General features: G+C 38.1%; 1 protein-coding gene across 4 annotated transcripts in view; it reads right to left on the bottom strand.

The window, feature by feature from the left end:
• Rnf111 (ring finger protein 111) overlaps positions 1-16,076 on the bottom strand; it is a 66,033-nt gene that overhangs the window by 14,586 nt on the left and 35,371 nt on the right. For 2 of the 4 annotated variants that reach the window (XM_013010242.1, XM_013010241.1), the window contains exons 3-8: positions 14,321-14,447; positions 11,814-11,977; positions 9,143-9,337; positions 6,534-6,853; positions 3,209-3,467; positions 1,639-1,689 (exon numbers count right to left, since the gene is read on the bottom strand). In XM_013010242.1, the coding sequence (XP_012865696.1) occupies positions 1,639-1,689; positions 3,209-3,467; positions 6,534-6,853; positions 9,143-9,337; positions 11,814-11,977; positions 14,321-14,447 (1,116 nt within the window). The remainder of the gene's footprint in view (positions 1-1,638; positions 1,690-3,208; positions 3,468-6,533; positions 6,854-9,142; positions 9,338-11,813; positions 11,978-14,320; positions 14,448-16,076) is intronic. The other 2 variants (XM_013010244.1, XM_013010243.1) reach the window with 1 other exon arrangement.

Raw genomic sequence — 16,076 nt, forward strand, 5'->3', positions numbered from 1 at the left:
ACTGTAACGTTCATTCTATTAGGCAATATTCCTGGTAATCTGGTATAGGGCTATAGTTATTTTTTACTTTGTTGCAGAATTTTCTTCAAGTTTTAACCAAACTGATTCATTCAGGAGCAGTCCAGATAACTGTATTTTCAAAGGAAGCCTTGTTAGCACTACGTATTACAAAAGATATAAATGATCACAAATGTTACAAAATCTTAAAAGTTTGCTTCCAAATGTGTTCACTTATTTAACTCTTTGGTTGGGGGTGAGGGGGAGGAAGGGAGGACAAGGGCTAGAAATTTAGGGCCTTGCGCTCCCCCTTGGGCACTCAACCAATTGAGCCACACATCCAATCTGACATTCTGTTGATTCACTGGAGATGGAATCTCAACGACTTTTCTGTGCAATCTGGTTTCAAACCTCAATCTTCAGATCGCAGCTTCTTGAGGAGCTAGTATTATCGGTATGAGCCATCAGTGCAGCTAGCCAACACTAAACAAAACAGAATTGCTGCTGATATAGAAGAGTAGCATATTCTGCATTCTCATCAACCATTTCTATTCTTTTTCAGTTTTATTTGTAGGAACGTTTTCAAACATATTCTATTACGTATCAATTATGCATAAGATAAAAATTTAAATGCTTTTGAAGTTGCTTTTATAAAGTTCAACATGCCACTTGTAGATGCAATACTGTGTTACTATCTCATATCTAAATTCTCATAGGTTTATACTGAATGATTAATAATTAATAAGTAATTAATAATAAATAGCCTGTGCCACGCACATGGTGGTACATACCCATAACCTCAACACTTGAGAAGCTGAAGCAGGAGAATCACAAGTCCTGGGTCAGCCAGAGCTTGCTCTATGTATCATCAATAACAAACAGACTTCTTTTTCTATCTACTACTGCACTTTCATAAGATACCAGAACATTTTAATGACAACGTTTCAAGCAAAGTTGTTTTATTACTTCATTAAGACCACACACATTGCAAAAAGCAAAGATTCTTTCTAGTTGCACTAGTACTACTGGTGTATAAGCTGCCTGTAGAAGTCAAAGTTTCATAACTTAAAGACCATCAGGGTTACTGCTAGTTTGCTAACAGAAAGAAACTGAGGGTAAAGAGTGAATACTTCAGCTGAGTGCTGGTGGCTCACGCCTGTAATCCTAGCTACTCAGGAGGCTGAGATCTGAGGATGGTGGTTCAAAGCCAGCCCGGGCAGGAGAGACCGTGAGACTCCTATCTCCAATAAACTACTTAGAAAAAGCCAGGAGAGGCTCTGTGGCTAGAGCGTGAGCCTTGAGCACAAAAAGGCTCAGGAAAAGCACCCAGGCCCTGAGTTCAAACCCCAGGACAGGGAAAAAAACAAAAAAAAGCTAGTCAGAACTGGGAGACTGACCAGGATTTGTCTCATTTTAAATTCACTGCTCTACTACACACTACATACCAGCTTTCTCCCAGTACAATTTAAATGGAAAAAGGGTTTCATAACTCTGTGTCTCACATGTGAATGAAAAGGAAATTTAGGAAAGGGGTTCCAATGCATATGTATTTTTAAAAACTTCACTTAGGAAAACATGGCTAGAGCATGGTTATCACTCAAAATTTTTCTAATATAAGGGAATACAATTCAAATTTCCTACCTTCATTCTCATTCACAGACCCCCAATGAGGAGTATAAACTGGTGCAACCCCTTGGAGAGAAATTTAACAATATTTACTTGAAAGTTTATTTCTTTGACACAACAATCTCACTTGTAGGAAGTTATCCTATAGTTAAAACTCAAACAACTACAAGCAATTTAAATGCTCAGCAACAGAGGACTCATCTAATATACATACTGTGGAGTATTATGCGAATGTTTAAAAAATTAATAAGGGGACAGACTGAAAAAACAACAAATACCAGTGGGCTGGATTTTTATATGCTAACAAACATGGAAAGAAATCCAATGGACTGCTGACTTTAAAAACAGAAAACAAGAGGCAGAATATTATGTGCCACATGGTTTTTTTTTTAAGCATAGGCATGTATTTACAAAGGAAATTTCTCAAAGTTTTTATAGTAAGCTGAAAAAGAGTTGCCACCTCTAAGGAAGTAGGATTAGTGAAGTAGGGAGATTCAGCTTTTACCTTCTCATTTTACAATGTTCTGCAAAGTTTGAATTTTTTGGAATGTACATGAAACACTTTTATGATAAAAGTAAAAGTCTAAACCATTCATTTTTATTAGAACATTTAAGGGGGAATGTTTTAATTTTCTTTAGCCTATTATTTCTAAAGAGGAAAGATGGAAAACCACACACATTAAATTCTTAACACAAGAGAATCAATCAAAAAAATGAGTAGCAACAAATATACAAAACAGCTTGTGTATCATCTCAAGTTTCATGCAAAGAATTTGCCCAGTGGCCAATGCTTAGCAAAATGTAACTTGTTTCTAATCTATTGACCAACCTGCACTTCCTATTTTAATTTGTATTATTAAAAAACCAAATAATGTACCACCAGTTTCATTATACAAACTCTGGGCTGACTCCAGTTCTGTCTACAGGGTGTAGGTATTTTGAATCATTGGAATGGAAAAAGAAATTCAAAATATATAATTGACATCACCCACTGCATTAAATCTGAACAAAAGACAAATTTCCCTGTCAACTTCCTGGCTTACACAAATTTCCAGTAGTTATTATCAAAATGTGATTTAAGGTATTAAGTATGTAGTAATTAGCTTAAAACTGAACAAAGTGGTAAATAAGCTACATAGCCCAATGTTATTTATCATTTCTTAATCTAGTAGATTGCAATTTCTTTAGAAAAGCTCCACCTGATTCTATGGTAATAGCCTTCAACAAATGAATATACTAAAATCTTGTATCAATTGGCAAAGCATTCTGTCAAGGAACCCTATTATGCCTCAGATAACCATTTGAGAATTCTTAGACAAACTCACTTTACTAAACTTCTGCACATCTTCAGTTACTCCTAAAAACTTCCAATCCTATGAAACTTCCTTTTAAAATAATGTTAAGGTATCAGTACACTTAAATTTCATTGATATTAGCATAGGAAAAACACATCCTTCTCTTAACTCAAATACTAAAAATGTATGAATCAGAAGTAATGAAAAGATTTGTTTCAGAGAGGACTGAACCACCCATAATGCTTCACCTATAGGGTTCTAGGTTCTTGACTCATTAAATTCATACTTACAAGGAGGTGGCATATAATGCCGACATGATGAGAGAGAGGGCTGAGGAGGGGGCTGGGGCTGGGGCTGAGCAACCATGCTTGATCCGTAACCATCTATCGATAATGGCTGGCTCGGGGCGGCAGCAGCAGCCTGGTGGCCAAAGATTGCAGCCCGAGAGGAAGAGACAGGGCAGCAGGGGTCAAATGCAGAGGCGCCGTGAAAGCCACCACTTCCATGACTTCTGATGCCACTGCTGCTCAGGTCTACTGGCAATGCCTGCTAAATAAGGAGGAACTGCATTTTATCTTCTTAAAGATTCAGCTATGCGTTGATTCATGTTATAGTATAGAGGTAACCTAGAAATGTAACCTAGAAAAATAAAATCTTCAAATTACCTGAAAATGTGGTTCTTAGTATGAAGACCTATCAAACACCAAAACAACAAACCAGATAGCCTGGATTTGTGAAAATTGTAGTGGTTTGATACTAATATCCTAAAATCCTAGAATCATTTTGTTAAGTTAACCTTAGGATCATAAAGGATGAACAAATGCTAACATTATTTTAATGTCATTTCTCTTACAATATCTACATTTTACAAAGAGAAAAGGAAACTTAAAAATCACTTAACGTAATTCTCCTTTACTCCCAAATTCAAACCAATAATTTAGGACTCTTTAGAAAGCAAATTATCACCACTGAAAATGTTGAAGGTCTGGGATAAACTTGTCTATCCCAAGTTTTTAAACCATTATCACAAGTTTTTGACCAAAAGTCTAATAGTAAAAACAAATCTTATGTTATTCAAGGGGGGGAGGGGGGAACCTTAAGATTATTCAGGCTAAATAGTGAATTAGCTTCACATCACTTAATAAAAAGAAGTACAATATAAACTAATTTCTTGACTTAGAAATGTGATTGGGGGAAAGCACAATTGGGCAATTAAACTCAATATGCCACTCAGTCATACAACACCATCATGAAACTGTAGTATCTTTAATTCCTCAGCTTTCCAAACTGTTCCCAAACAGGCCTCAAGTAGATACTATATAATGCTCTCTCATGAGCATGCAGCTCATGTAAGTATGGAAGTCTACATAAGTTTCAAACTATTACCTTCAAAATCTCACTCTGTTCACCTTCACATCCATTTATCACCACAGAATGTCTGGAATCCGGCTGATTTTTCTCAAGTTTTATTTATTCAGAGATGTGTAAACATGTTACAATTATTTTATACTAGGAAAAAACTCTACCAAAAATTAAATGGCTCAGGCAAAAAGGAATAATCACAATTGCTTTATCAAGCCAGCTGTATTACTAATTCACCAACAGACTATTCGGTGAATATTCATCTTTGACAGCTCTTTAACCAGTGTAGAAGAGGGCACCCCCCACCTATCCACCACTTTCTTATACTGTCCCTTTTCCATTCAGAGTCCTCGTAAGATGAAGTTCAGAGAAATGAGGAAGAAAGACCGAAGGGGTGACACAGATCAAAATAGAGTGTGCTCATGTTCAATTGAAAACTCTACGACTACCTAAAGATAACTTTCTAAATTAAGTTCTAGTAAAAGGATGACCTGACTCAAATCTTATATTTTATACAAAAGGAAATTTGGGGAAAGGGTTCCTATGCATATGTATTTTTAAAAAAAAACTTTCAAAGCCAGGGGCCGGTGGCTCCTGCCTGTAATCCTAACTACTGAGGAGGCTGAGATCTGAGGATCACGGTTCAAAGCCAGCCCGGGCAGAAAAGTCCACGAGACTCTTATCTCCAATTAACCACCAGAAAACTGGAAGTGGTGCTGTGGCTCAAGTGGTAGAGTGCTCTCCTTGAGCTAAAGAGCGCAGGGATAGCGCCCAAGCCCAGAGTTCAAGACCCATGACCGACTAAAAAAAACCTTTCAAAATTTGTCCTCCTACTAGTAGTTAGCTTCATTTTATATTCAAAGGGAAAATCTCTCCTTCTTGATTATTTTTCATTGGTATAAAGACCCAGAAAAGACTATCATTGAAATGCAAAAAGATGGTACTGGTACTTAAGAAAGGTCAGTTGATACAGAGAAGCAATTGTTCTGAATTTTCCTTTTGATTTTTTACTCCCATATTGAGAGTCAGAATTACAGTTTTTCCCTGAAATAACAACTTTTTTTTTGAACACATAATATCTAGATTTATACCGTAATTATATTACACAGAAACAACTCAGAAAAAGGCAAAACAGCACATGTCATTTACTTCATGTGAAAACTCATACAATTTAATACCATTTCAACATTTTAAACACCCACTATAATATCAACCAATTTACTAAATTGTAACCATTTGCTGTTATTTCAATTCTCTACCTGAAAAACTTCATTTGCTCCTGAGGAACTGGGTTACAGGCTGACCTTTGAGAAAGCTGTTTATTTCTTGTATGATAACCAGTGAGTGGGAAATTGAAAACACCAGGATAATTTTCCATTTTTCATAAATTACATCGACATAATAGTTTTCACACTTTGAAATACAATTCGAAAGATCAGGTTGAATTGCATTTAGCTAAAATCATCAAAAGTAATTTCAGAGTAAAAAGTTAATTTTAGATTCCCTCATTTTCCATATTCTTATTTATCTTATTTGCAGTAATTCAGACCACCTGAAACCAATAAAGAATTAAATTTTAAAAAGTCACAAATCAAGCCCAGTACTGGGGTCTTAGGCCTTAAACCTAGCTACTCAGGAGGCTGAGATGGGAGGGTTGCAGTTTGAATTCAGCTTGTCAGGAAAATCCATGAGACTCATCTCCAGTTAACCACCAAAAAGTCAGAAGTGGAATTGTGGCTTAAGTAGTAGAGCACTAGTCTTGAGTTTAAAAAAAAAGCTCAGAGACAGTGCCAGAGCCTTGAGTTCAAACCCTAGGACTGGATGGAACCAAAAAAAAAAAAAAAGCTACAACTCATCAAATGAAGTTATTTTTGCATTGAAGAATGACTTATTGCCAGGTGCCAGTGGCTCACGGCTGTAATCCTAGCTACTCAGGAGGCTGAGATCTGAGGATCACGGCTCAAAGTCAGTCCAGGGAAGGAAAGTCCATGAGACTATCACCAATTAACCACCAGAAAACCGGAAGTGGCACTGTGGCTCAAGTGGTAGAGCACTGTCCTTGAGCTGAAGAGCTGAGGGACAGAGCCCAGGCCCAGAGTTCAAGCCCCATGACTGACCAAAAAAAAAAAAAGAATGACTTACTTTTATCATTAGGATTTTCCCTCTCTTCCTGAAGGTACTGCAATTAAATAAGGAAAGAACAAGGGGAGGAAGGAGAGGTGTGGGCAGACTAATTCATCAAAATTCACTTACCTGGTCATGGTAGCTGGAACTAGAACTACTATTTGCTCCACAAGGTGCTGGGACTTGCGGAGGTCTTTCCACAGGGCAGGTAGGATCACTAAAGGAAGGAGAAACTGGGACAGCAGGGTGGGGGGTATGATGGTGGTGGTGATGATGTTGAAAATGGTGGCTGTGCTGCTGAAAACAACTTGTGTGCGGGTGTCCTAATGCATGGTGATTCTGCGATGACCCTCCGCACGGTGAGTGCTGGGGACAGCAGGAAGGTAACCTTGGCATTGCAGGAGGGCCAGGCTCCGTTACAGCACTAGATGCTGTTCTCCTTGAGTCATCTTGAAACAAAACAAATGTAAAGAGGATTAAAATCACAATTGTATTTTATCTTTTTTGGTGCCAGTCCTGGAGCTTGAATGCAGGGTCTAGGCACTATCCCTTAGATTGATTGATTGATTGATGCTTGAAACTACAGCTCCATTTCTGGCTTTTCTGTGGTTGCTTAGTTGGAGATAAGAGTATCATAGACTTTCCTGTCTGCATTGGCTTTGAACCATGATCCTCAGATCTCAGCCTGAGATCGTGAGTAGGTAGAATTACAGGCATGAGCCACCAGCAGACCTGGCTCAAATCAGATTTCTCCACAAAAATGTAGGTACTGTGTGTATAAATGAATAAAGAATTAGGAGGTGTTCTAGTGATTTTGAAATGGTGGCATATGTTTAACATATACATCATATAATTCTGACTAGTGGTCTCCACCAGATTTTCCTGAAAGTCTGTCTATATTCTTCCGGAGGTTTCTTATTTATCATGGTATACAACTTAGGCAATGATCTTTTCCAACCTTATATTATTATTAATTACCAATGAAAGTGGGTTTAAAAAGTTCTACAATGGATGTTTTCCATTATATTCTACAACACAAAGAATCTTCTGAGTGTCCTCAAACCAAATAGTATAAATCCTTCCTATGTAATTCAGCCTGCTATGTACTTCTAAAATATCACCTTCTTAAGTCATAACCACTTAACTCAGTATCTGGCTGAGTCTTTTTCATCTCCAACATCCTTTCCCTTCCTCTGGTCTCTAAAGTCAGAACCAATGGAATACAAAAAAATGATGACTCTAATACTTACAAGCTAAAATGTGTCTTATAATCTAATAAACTGGTATGTATGGTAGGGTAGAACAGAATAGAATTATAGAGACCTAGGTTCCAATTCTGAAGGTGAACACATACTTAAAGCCAAAAAGTAATTAACAGTGTAGGTTCAAATACAAGACTGAACTTAAAGTGGTACCTACCTCAGGTACAACTTTAGCTCCTAGCTAAATACATGGCAACTTTCCTGCCATTCAGAAGCTGTTCATTTCTCAAACAGGCTTACAACCCAAAAAGAACTATTCTGCCATTCAAGAATTATTGTCCAGTTAGAGGTGTAACTCAAATGGCAGGCAGAGCCTTGGCCTAGCAAGTACAAACCCCTGGGTTCAATCAACACCACTTACAAAGAAAAAATTTAAAATATAAGGTTTCTGAGCAAGTAAATAAAATGCTTCCTTTTATCATTAAAATTAAGCCATAAAGGGTCTACTGAAAATGAGATAAGTAGAAACCTCTACCAGGGAAATAAACTCCTTAACACAGTGATTAATACAATTGTTGGTTAATGTGTTTTCAGGGTAATTTCAGGATGTTTCCTGTGATACATACATATTCATCCATCCACTTAGTAAATCTTACTCATAACAATGGTCCAGTAAATGATCTACAAGAGGCAATACTATAAAAAGGCAATGTAAGATACAGACATTAAAATGAAAGTCCTGCCGAGTGCTACTCAGGAGGCTGAGATCTGAGGATCATGGTTCAAAGCCAGCCTGGGCAGCAGAGTCCATGAGACTCTTATCTCCAATAAACCACTAGAAAGCCAGAAGTGGTGCTGTGACTCAAGAGGTAGAGCGCTCACCTTGAGCTGAAGAGCACAGGGACAGTGCCCAAGCCCAGAGTTCAAGCACCATGACTGACAAAAACAAAACAAAACAAAAAAAAACAGAAAATGAAAGTCCTGTACTTTAAAACAACATATAGTGTTATCTGCCTTTGCTATTTATTTCTAGCAACTGGAAACATGCCTGTATAATATAGATGGCTCAGTAAACACTTGCTAAGTTAAGTTCACAAGGGAAAAGAGGCATGGATACATGCTTGCAGCTAAGTGTCTAGGAGAGAGAGACTTCATCATTGGCCCTTAAAGGAAAAAAAGGTAGTTGGAGATATACAAAAAGTTCTTATGAAGATATTCTCCTTATAGTCCTGTGATGTACAAGTTTTAAATTGTGATAAAATCACTCTTAACTTTTTCTTGGCTGTTCATGTGTTTGTTGTCAGCCATTTTTTCCCCTCAATCTGTCAGCTGGGCTATAATACTTTGGTCACATAAAACACATAAATTCAAATACAAAATCATACTAATTTTAATAAATAGTACTTTGCTTTCACAAGAAGTTTATAAAAATGTAAGAATACATTCTTGCTAATGAAGCTAAAACCTTAAGAACATAATACTTTTCCTAACAAAAGTAACCACAGAAAGTCTCCCAACAAATGCCTTTTTACATACCTCCTGCAGAAGAACCAGCTGTACTATTGCTTGTAAGAGTAGCTGAAGTCTCTGCTGCTGTGGAAGGCTGGCTACTGGAGACAGCTGGTGCAGTATCAGAGGCTTGCTCAGAGGTAGATGGGTTTGAATTGGTAATGGAAGCACTAGTAGTCTGTGAGTCCGCTCTTGCAGAAGTGGTTGGTACTACAGTAGGCTCTACAAAATACAAAACCTCTACTCAGCATTCATTACACAACAAATTAAATGAACTTAAGACATGCAACATATTATAAAGAAAGCCTCTTTACAGGGCATGGGGATGCATGTCTGTGACTTCAATACTTGGGAAAAGCAAAGAATAAAGTCAGATCAACAAAGTTCAAGGTCAGCTTACATAGTAAGCCCCAGACCAGCCTGGTTACACGAGACTGTCTCTCAAAGAAAAAGTAAAAAAATAATAAAAAAATAATGAGAAAGAAGAAAGCTCTTATTAAGCTAAACAGCAATATCCAAGCAACATATTATTAATACATACAACTATATTTATACAACTACTAATATATACAACTATAAATATAACTATATATATACAACTATAAATATGAGCTATAAATATAACTACTACACTTCAAAAACTCTATGCACATATATACAATCAAGTAAATTAGGTAATTTAAAGGTTTTTCATGAACCTGGCACCAATAGCTCAGACCTAAAATCCTACCCAGGAGGCTGAGGTCTGGACGATTAAAGCCAGCATAGGAAGAAAAATGTATAAGACTCCATCTCTATAAAAACACAGAAAGCTGGGCAGGAGTTGTGGTTCAAGTGACAGAGTACTAGCTAAGAGCAACCAAGTCAAGTTAGCAAGCCTGGGGTTCAAATCCTAGTACGAGTACACACCAAAAACTTTTTCAAGTAAGACAAGGCAGAATGCTTGCCTAGTTTGCTTGAAGCCATAGGTTCAATCAACAAAGAAAAAATAATTTTTTTCAGGAAAATTCTTAAGTTTTCTGATCTATCACAAAAAGCAGTAAACGTTCCTCTGCTATGTAAATAAACATGGCTACACTATTAAAACAACTTTCTTTTTCTTTTTCTGGTGTATATGTATGCCTGTCCTACGGCTGGAATTCAGGGCCTAGATGCTGTCCCTGAGATTTTTGCTCAAAGTTAGCAATCTATCACTTGAGACACAGCTCCACTTTAGGCTTATTTGGTAGTTAACTGGAGATGAGTCTCACAGACTTTTTTGCTTAGACTGGCTCCTCAGATCTCAGCCTCCTGAGTAGCTAGGATTACAGGTGTGAGCCACTGACATACAGCCAAACCATACTTTCTTAGGCCCAGTATAAATTCTATTGCTTAGAAGGCAATTCTAATTTACCACTTCAGTATGACTAAAGATACGTTACTTAAACACTCTCTATCTCAACAGTCCATGGGGAAACAAATTCTGTGAATTTCCTTCACAAACTGAAACTACCCACAATATATTTCTTTCACATGATCTTTTACATAGCAATCCTTTAAGAAACATTAGCTGTGGGCTGGGAAGGTGGCTCAGTGATAGAGCGCTAGCCTTGAGCTGAAGAGCTGAGGGACAACGCCCAGGCCCAGAGTTCAGGCCCCACGACCAGACCCCCCCCCCAAAAAAAAGAAACATTAGCTGTGATTTTTAATATCTATTCTAATCTCATGAAAATACCTGTTTTTAAGTTTTTGTAAATATAAATAACCATATAAATAAAACGTGAGTAAAACATTTATGAGTAGTAGTATTCAGCAGTACTCTAACAAAAAGTAAAATATGAACAAGTTAAAATCTAAATATCTGGGGCTGGGAATGTGTATCAGTGGTAAAGTGCTTGCCTATTATGCATGAAGCCCTGAGTTCAATTCCTCAGTACCACATAAACAGAAAAAACAAGAAGTGGCATTGTGGCTCAAGTGGTAGAATGCTAGCCTTGAGCAAAAGAAGCTTAGGGACAGTGCCCCAGCCCTGAGTTCAAAGCCCAGGACTGGCAAAAAAAAAAAAAAATCTAAAGATCTAAATGATTGCTTAAAATATTTCACTTTAAACTATATTGAAAATGAATTATACAATCCGTGGATGGGGATGGAAGGGAAAAACTGGGAGAGAGCAAGGAAAGGGGTGACACTGCGCCGGTGGCTCATGCCTGTAATCCTACCTACTCAGGAGATTGAGAGCTGAGGATTGTGGTTCAAAAGCCAGCCCGGGCAAGGAAACACTTATATCCAATTAACCACCAGGAAACAGGAAGTGGAGCTGTGGCTCAAAGTGATACAGTGCTAGCCCTGAGTTCAAGCCCATAACCCCCTCCAACACACACAAAGAAATGTACTCATTATCTGACTTACATAACTCTAATCCCTCTGTACATCACCTTTATAATAATAATTTTTTTAATTTTTTAAGATATTTCACTTTAACCGGGCACTAATTGCAATCCTAGCTACTCATGAGGCTGAGATCCAGAGGATCTAGGTTAGAAACCAGCCCAGAGAGAAAAGTCTTAAGAGACCCTCCAATCTCCCAATTAACCAGCAAAAAGCTAGGGTAGAGGTATGATTCAAGTGATAAGAGTGCCAGTCAAATAAATAGCAAGTACAAACCCTGAGTTCACATCTTGATATAAAAGATGTATGTTACTCCATTTTATCAACTTACCATCTTCATCAACAGTAAGGTCCACAACTTCTGCTGCGTTCTGCCTCAAGGGCTGTATAACAGTAGAAATTCGACTGCGGTTTCGTGGCTCCTGTGTCCGCCCTGTATGAGAACTTGAACCTTGGCTCCAATGAGACCTGGAGTGCCCCAGGGTTGAACGAGACCTTAAAGGATACCAGTATCTTATAAATACAAATAAAGGACTGATGTTGTAGTTACCCCAAGAATCCATAAGCCTTTCCTATAAAAATGAGACCTTCATACAAGATTTATAAAAAGAAATAAGGGTAATAATATTTAAATGACTAGCACAATGCCTGGCACTCAAAGTTTGTTGAATTCACTCATGAACAAATTGAGAAAAGTATATAATAAAATATGGATGAGAATGTGGCTTAGTGGTAGAATGCTTGCCTAGTATACATGAAGCTCTGGGATCGATTCCTCAGTACCACAAACAGAAAAAGCCAGAAATAGCACTGTGGCTCAAGTTGTAGAGCACTTGTCTTAAGCACAGAGAGGCTCAAGGACAGTGCCCAGGCTCTGAGTTCAAGACCCAGGACCAGCACACACACAAAAAAGAAAATGCAATGTTAAACCAATCCATAAACAATATAGGATTCTGTTTCTTTTGTTTATTTTGAGTATTCACCTGGATTATAACAACTGTTTACAGTATTGTGTAAACACTGTTATAGAATGCTCAAAATGATTCACCAAAAATCAAGAAATTTTAAAAGAAAATAGGAACATGGCAATCCTAACTACTTGGGAGTCTGAGATCAAGAGACTCAAATTCCAGTCATCCCAGGCAGAAAACAGTTTCAGAGAGTCCATCTCAATGGAAAGAAGCTGGGTGTGATGGTATATAACTGTCATCCAGCTATGACAGAAAGGGTTAAATAGATGGACAGAGGTCCAGGTGTACCTGGGCAAAAAGCAAGACCTTATCTCCAAATTAACCAGTACAAAATGGCTAGAGGAGTAAAAATGGCTCAGCAGTAAAGCACCTGGCTAGTAAGAAACTCATGGTGTGCATTTAATAATGTCCACATGATGTTGCATGGTTACCCCAGGCTGGATTTGCAAAATTTAACTTCAAGATTTATAACCTAAGCTAGTAAGTTAGTACTGTTTCAAAATAATAAAAGAATTAAAAAGGCATTAGCAGAAGGACTTACTATTTTGGTAGACATAGGAAACATCTCTAGTTTGAGCTGCTTTATGTTTATTAAGCTTTATTATGTGATTGTTGGTATGAGGAATTGAACTCAGAGGCCTCACACTTACCTTGTTTGCTCAAGGCTGGAATTCAACCATGTGAGCCACATCTCCAGTCATTTTTTGCTGGTTAATTGAAGATTAATTCTCCTGGGCTTTTCTGCCCAGGCTTGCTCTGAATACTGATCCTTAAGTCTCAACCTCCTGAGTAGCTAGGATTACAGGTATGAGCCACTGATGCTCAACAATGTATATGAAAGCTAACTAAGAATATAAGACTCTGGTTGGAAATGAAATGTGGCTCTTTAGTGGTAGAGTGCCCTGGGTTGAAGCCCTGGGTTCAATTCCTCAGTACCATATACAAAGAAAAGGCTGGAAGAGGGGCTGTAGCTCAAGTGATAAGAGTACTATCCCCCCCCCAAAAAAAGAGTACTATCTCTTGGGGGTGGGGGGAAGGATGGGATGGGAAGGGGAAACAAAGGAGGAGGCTACAATGCTTGATAAGAAATGTACTCATTATCTTGCTCATGTAATTGTAACCCCTCTGTACAGTATTATCACAATAAAAAATAAAAAAAAAAAAAGTACTAGCCTTGAGCAAAACAAACTCAGGGACAGGGGCCAGGCCCTGAGTTCAAGCCCCAGGGCTAGCAAAAAAAAAAAAGCCCTGAGTTCAAGCCCAATATTCCCTTACACACACACACACACACACACTCATTTGAGTGAAATTCATTTAATTAGATGAAATTAGTGTGAGAAGACTAAAAGTTATTACATGCATCTTCACTTGGTGATATTTCTATTATCACAAATTTTACTAGAATCAAGAGATAATACTTTGTAATAATCAGGTAACAGAATGGGTAATTTTTACATCAAGCTCGGTATTTTCTGTAGCTTGTACTGTCCCAATATTTATTATGTATTACACACATCTAAATTCCAAAGGAAGTTGTTCTCTGTATTAGGAAACAATTCTTTAAAATACCAAGCAAGTTAGTTTATGTAGAGCAATTATAGTACTTAAAAAAATACTATCCCCCTAAAGAGTCTAGTTCAAATGGGCAGGAATAAGGTTATACAACAGTGTATCTTTATTTTATTAAGTCCCTAGATCAGTCTAAAACAGTCTGGGGCTTTGAGTACAGTTACTCTAACTAGATTTCAAACAGCATTGTCAAGTGGCAGAATGCCTGCCTAGCAACTGCAAAGCCTTAAGTTTAGAGCCTAGGGCTGGAAAAAAAATTTGTGAATGTCACATATACATTAAGGAATTAAAATCTCACCTGTAGCTTTCTCCCACTGTAACGATTTCCACTTCACTGTCAGTTGAGGTAACATTGATTTCTTCATTGGCAGTGACCTGGGGGGCGAAGGAAGTTTCTATCACCACAACATCTTCATCAATACTTCCTGCAACAAAAGGGGAAGCAAACAAAACATTTTAAAGGGCATCTGTTTGTCAGCTAGCTGCTAAGGGGAAAGTTCATTTTTTACTTTTGAAGACTGTGAAATTCCTACAACACTAAGAAAGAACAGGTATACCATGATTGCTTTTGCATAAGATATTTAGTGAATTAGGCTGGGAAGGTGGCTCAGTGGTAGAGCGCTTGCCTTGCATGCATGAGGCCCTGGGTTCAATTCTTCAGCACCATATAGGCAGAAAAAGCTATAAGTGGTGCTGTGGCTCACGTGTTAGAGCGCTAGGCTTGAGCTGAAAAGCTCAGGGACAGTGCCCAGGCCCAGAGTTCAAGTCTCAGGAATCACCCCTCGCCCCTCCTCCCCCCACAAAAAAAAAAAGATACTAAGTGAAGAGTTCTGAAGAAAGAGTTAGAGGCACTGTAACTTCAGAAACTGCAAATGTAAATGCAAAGGTCACAAATGCTCCCATTTGTGCTTTGGGTATGGCTCAAGCACTGCAGTGCTTGCCTGGTAAACCCAGGCACTAAATTCAAGCCTCAATATGGCCAACAAGAATAACAAAGACAAGAGGGGGAGGAGGAGGGAGATGGGAAGGAATGGTAAGGGGAAACAAAGGAGGAGGTAACAATGTTTGATAAGAAATGAACTCATTACCTTGCCCATGTAATTGTAACCCCTCTCTATGGTATTTTCACAATAAAAAATAAATAAATAAAAGAATAACAATGACAGAAGTGGGAGCACACTCTCAATAATAACCAGAGCCCAGACACTGACTGGTTATGATACTGAAATTAGTTTACATAAACACTCTGAGCTTTGGAATTGGAATCAACTCTAAATTCCAAATGTTTAATGTGTAGTTGGCAAGTCTTTTTAAGTTTGAAGTTTCTGTTTCTTGACTGGGCTGGATGGCACCAAGAATATGTTCACAAACTAGAAATGTGTACTTAAAAGTAGGTGAATATGCCGGGCGCTGGTGGCTCACACCTGTAATCCTAGCTACTCAGGAGGCTGAGATCTGAGGATCATAGTTCAAAGCCAGCCCAAGAAGGAAAGTCCATGATATCCTTATCTTTAATTAACCACCAGAAAACTAGAAGTGGAGCTGTGGCTCAAAGTGGTAAAGCACTACCCTTGAGCTGAAAAGCTGAGGGAAAGCGCCCAGGACCGAAGTTCAAGGCCCATGACCGACCAAAAAAAAAAAGTAGATGAAAATATGCACTCTATGACTTGAGCCGTGTCCCAAGAAAATACTGTTAATATTCTTCATAGGAAAAATCTTAACCACATATTGCTTGTAAAGTTAGTGTTTATACTGACAGGTGACAGTAATGAACTCAGAAGAATGATTTTGTTTTTCGGATATGTATGTGTATGTATATATCTGCTGAGACCTAAGGGTAGTGGTTCAAAGCCAGCCTGGGCAGGCACGGTTCTAAGAACCTTATCTTCAATTAACCAGCAAAGAACTGTAGCACAAAAAGTAGAGCACCAGCCTTGAGCAAAAAAGCAGTGCCCAAATAAAGACAACCCTGAGATACCACCTTACCCCAGTCAGAATGTCCCACATCCACAAATCAGCCAACGACAAATGCTGGAGGGGATGTGGAGAAAGAG

This window comes from Dipodomys ordii, unplaced genomic scaffold (assembly GCF_000151885.1).
Source record: "Dipodomys ordii isolate 6190 unplaced genomic scaffold, Dord_2.0 Scaffold11, whole genome shotgun sequence".
Classification (NCBI taxonomy): domain Eukaryota; kingdom Metazoa; phylum Chordata; class Mammalia; order Rodentia; family Heteromyidae; genus Dipodomys; species Dipodomys ordii.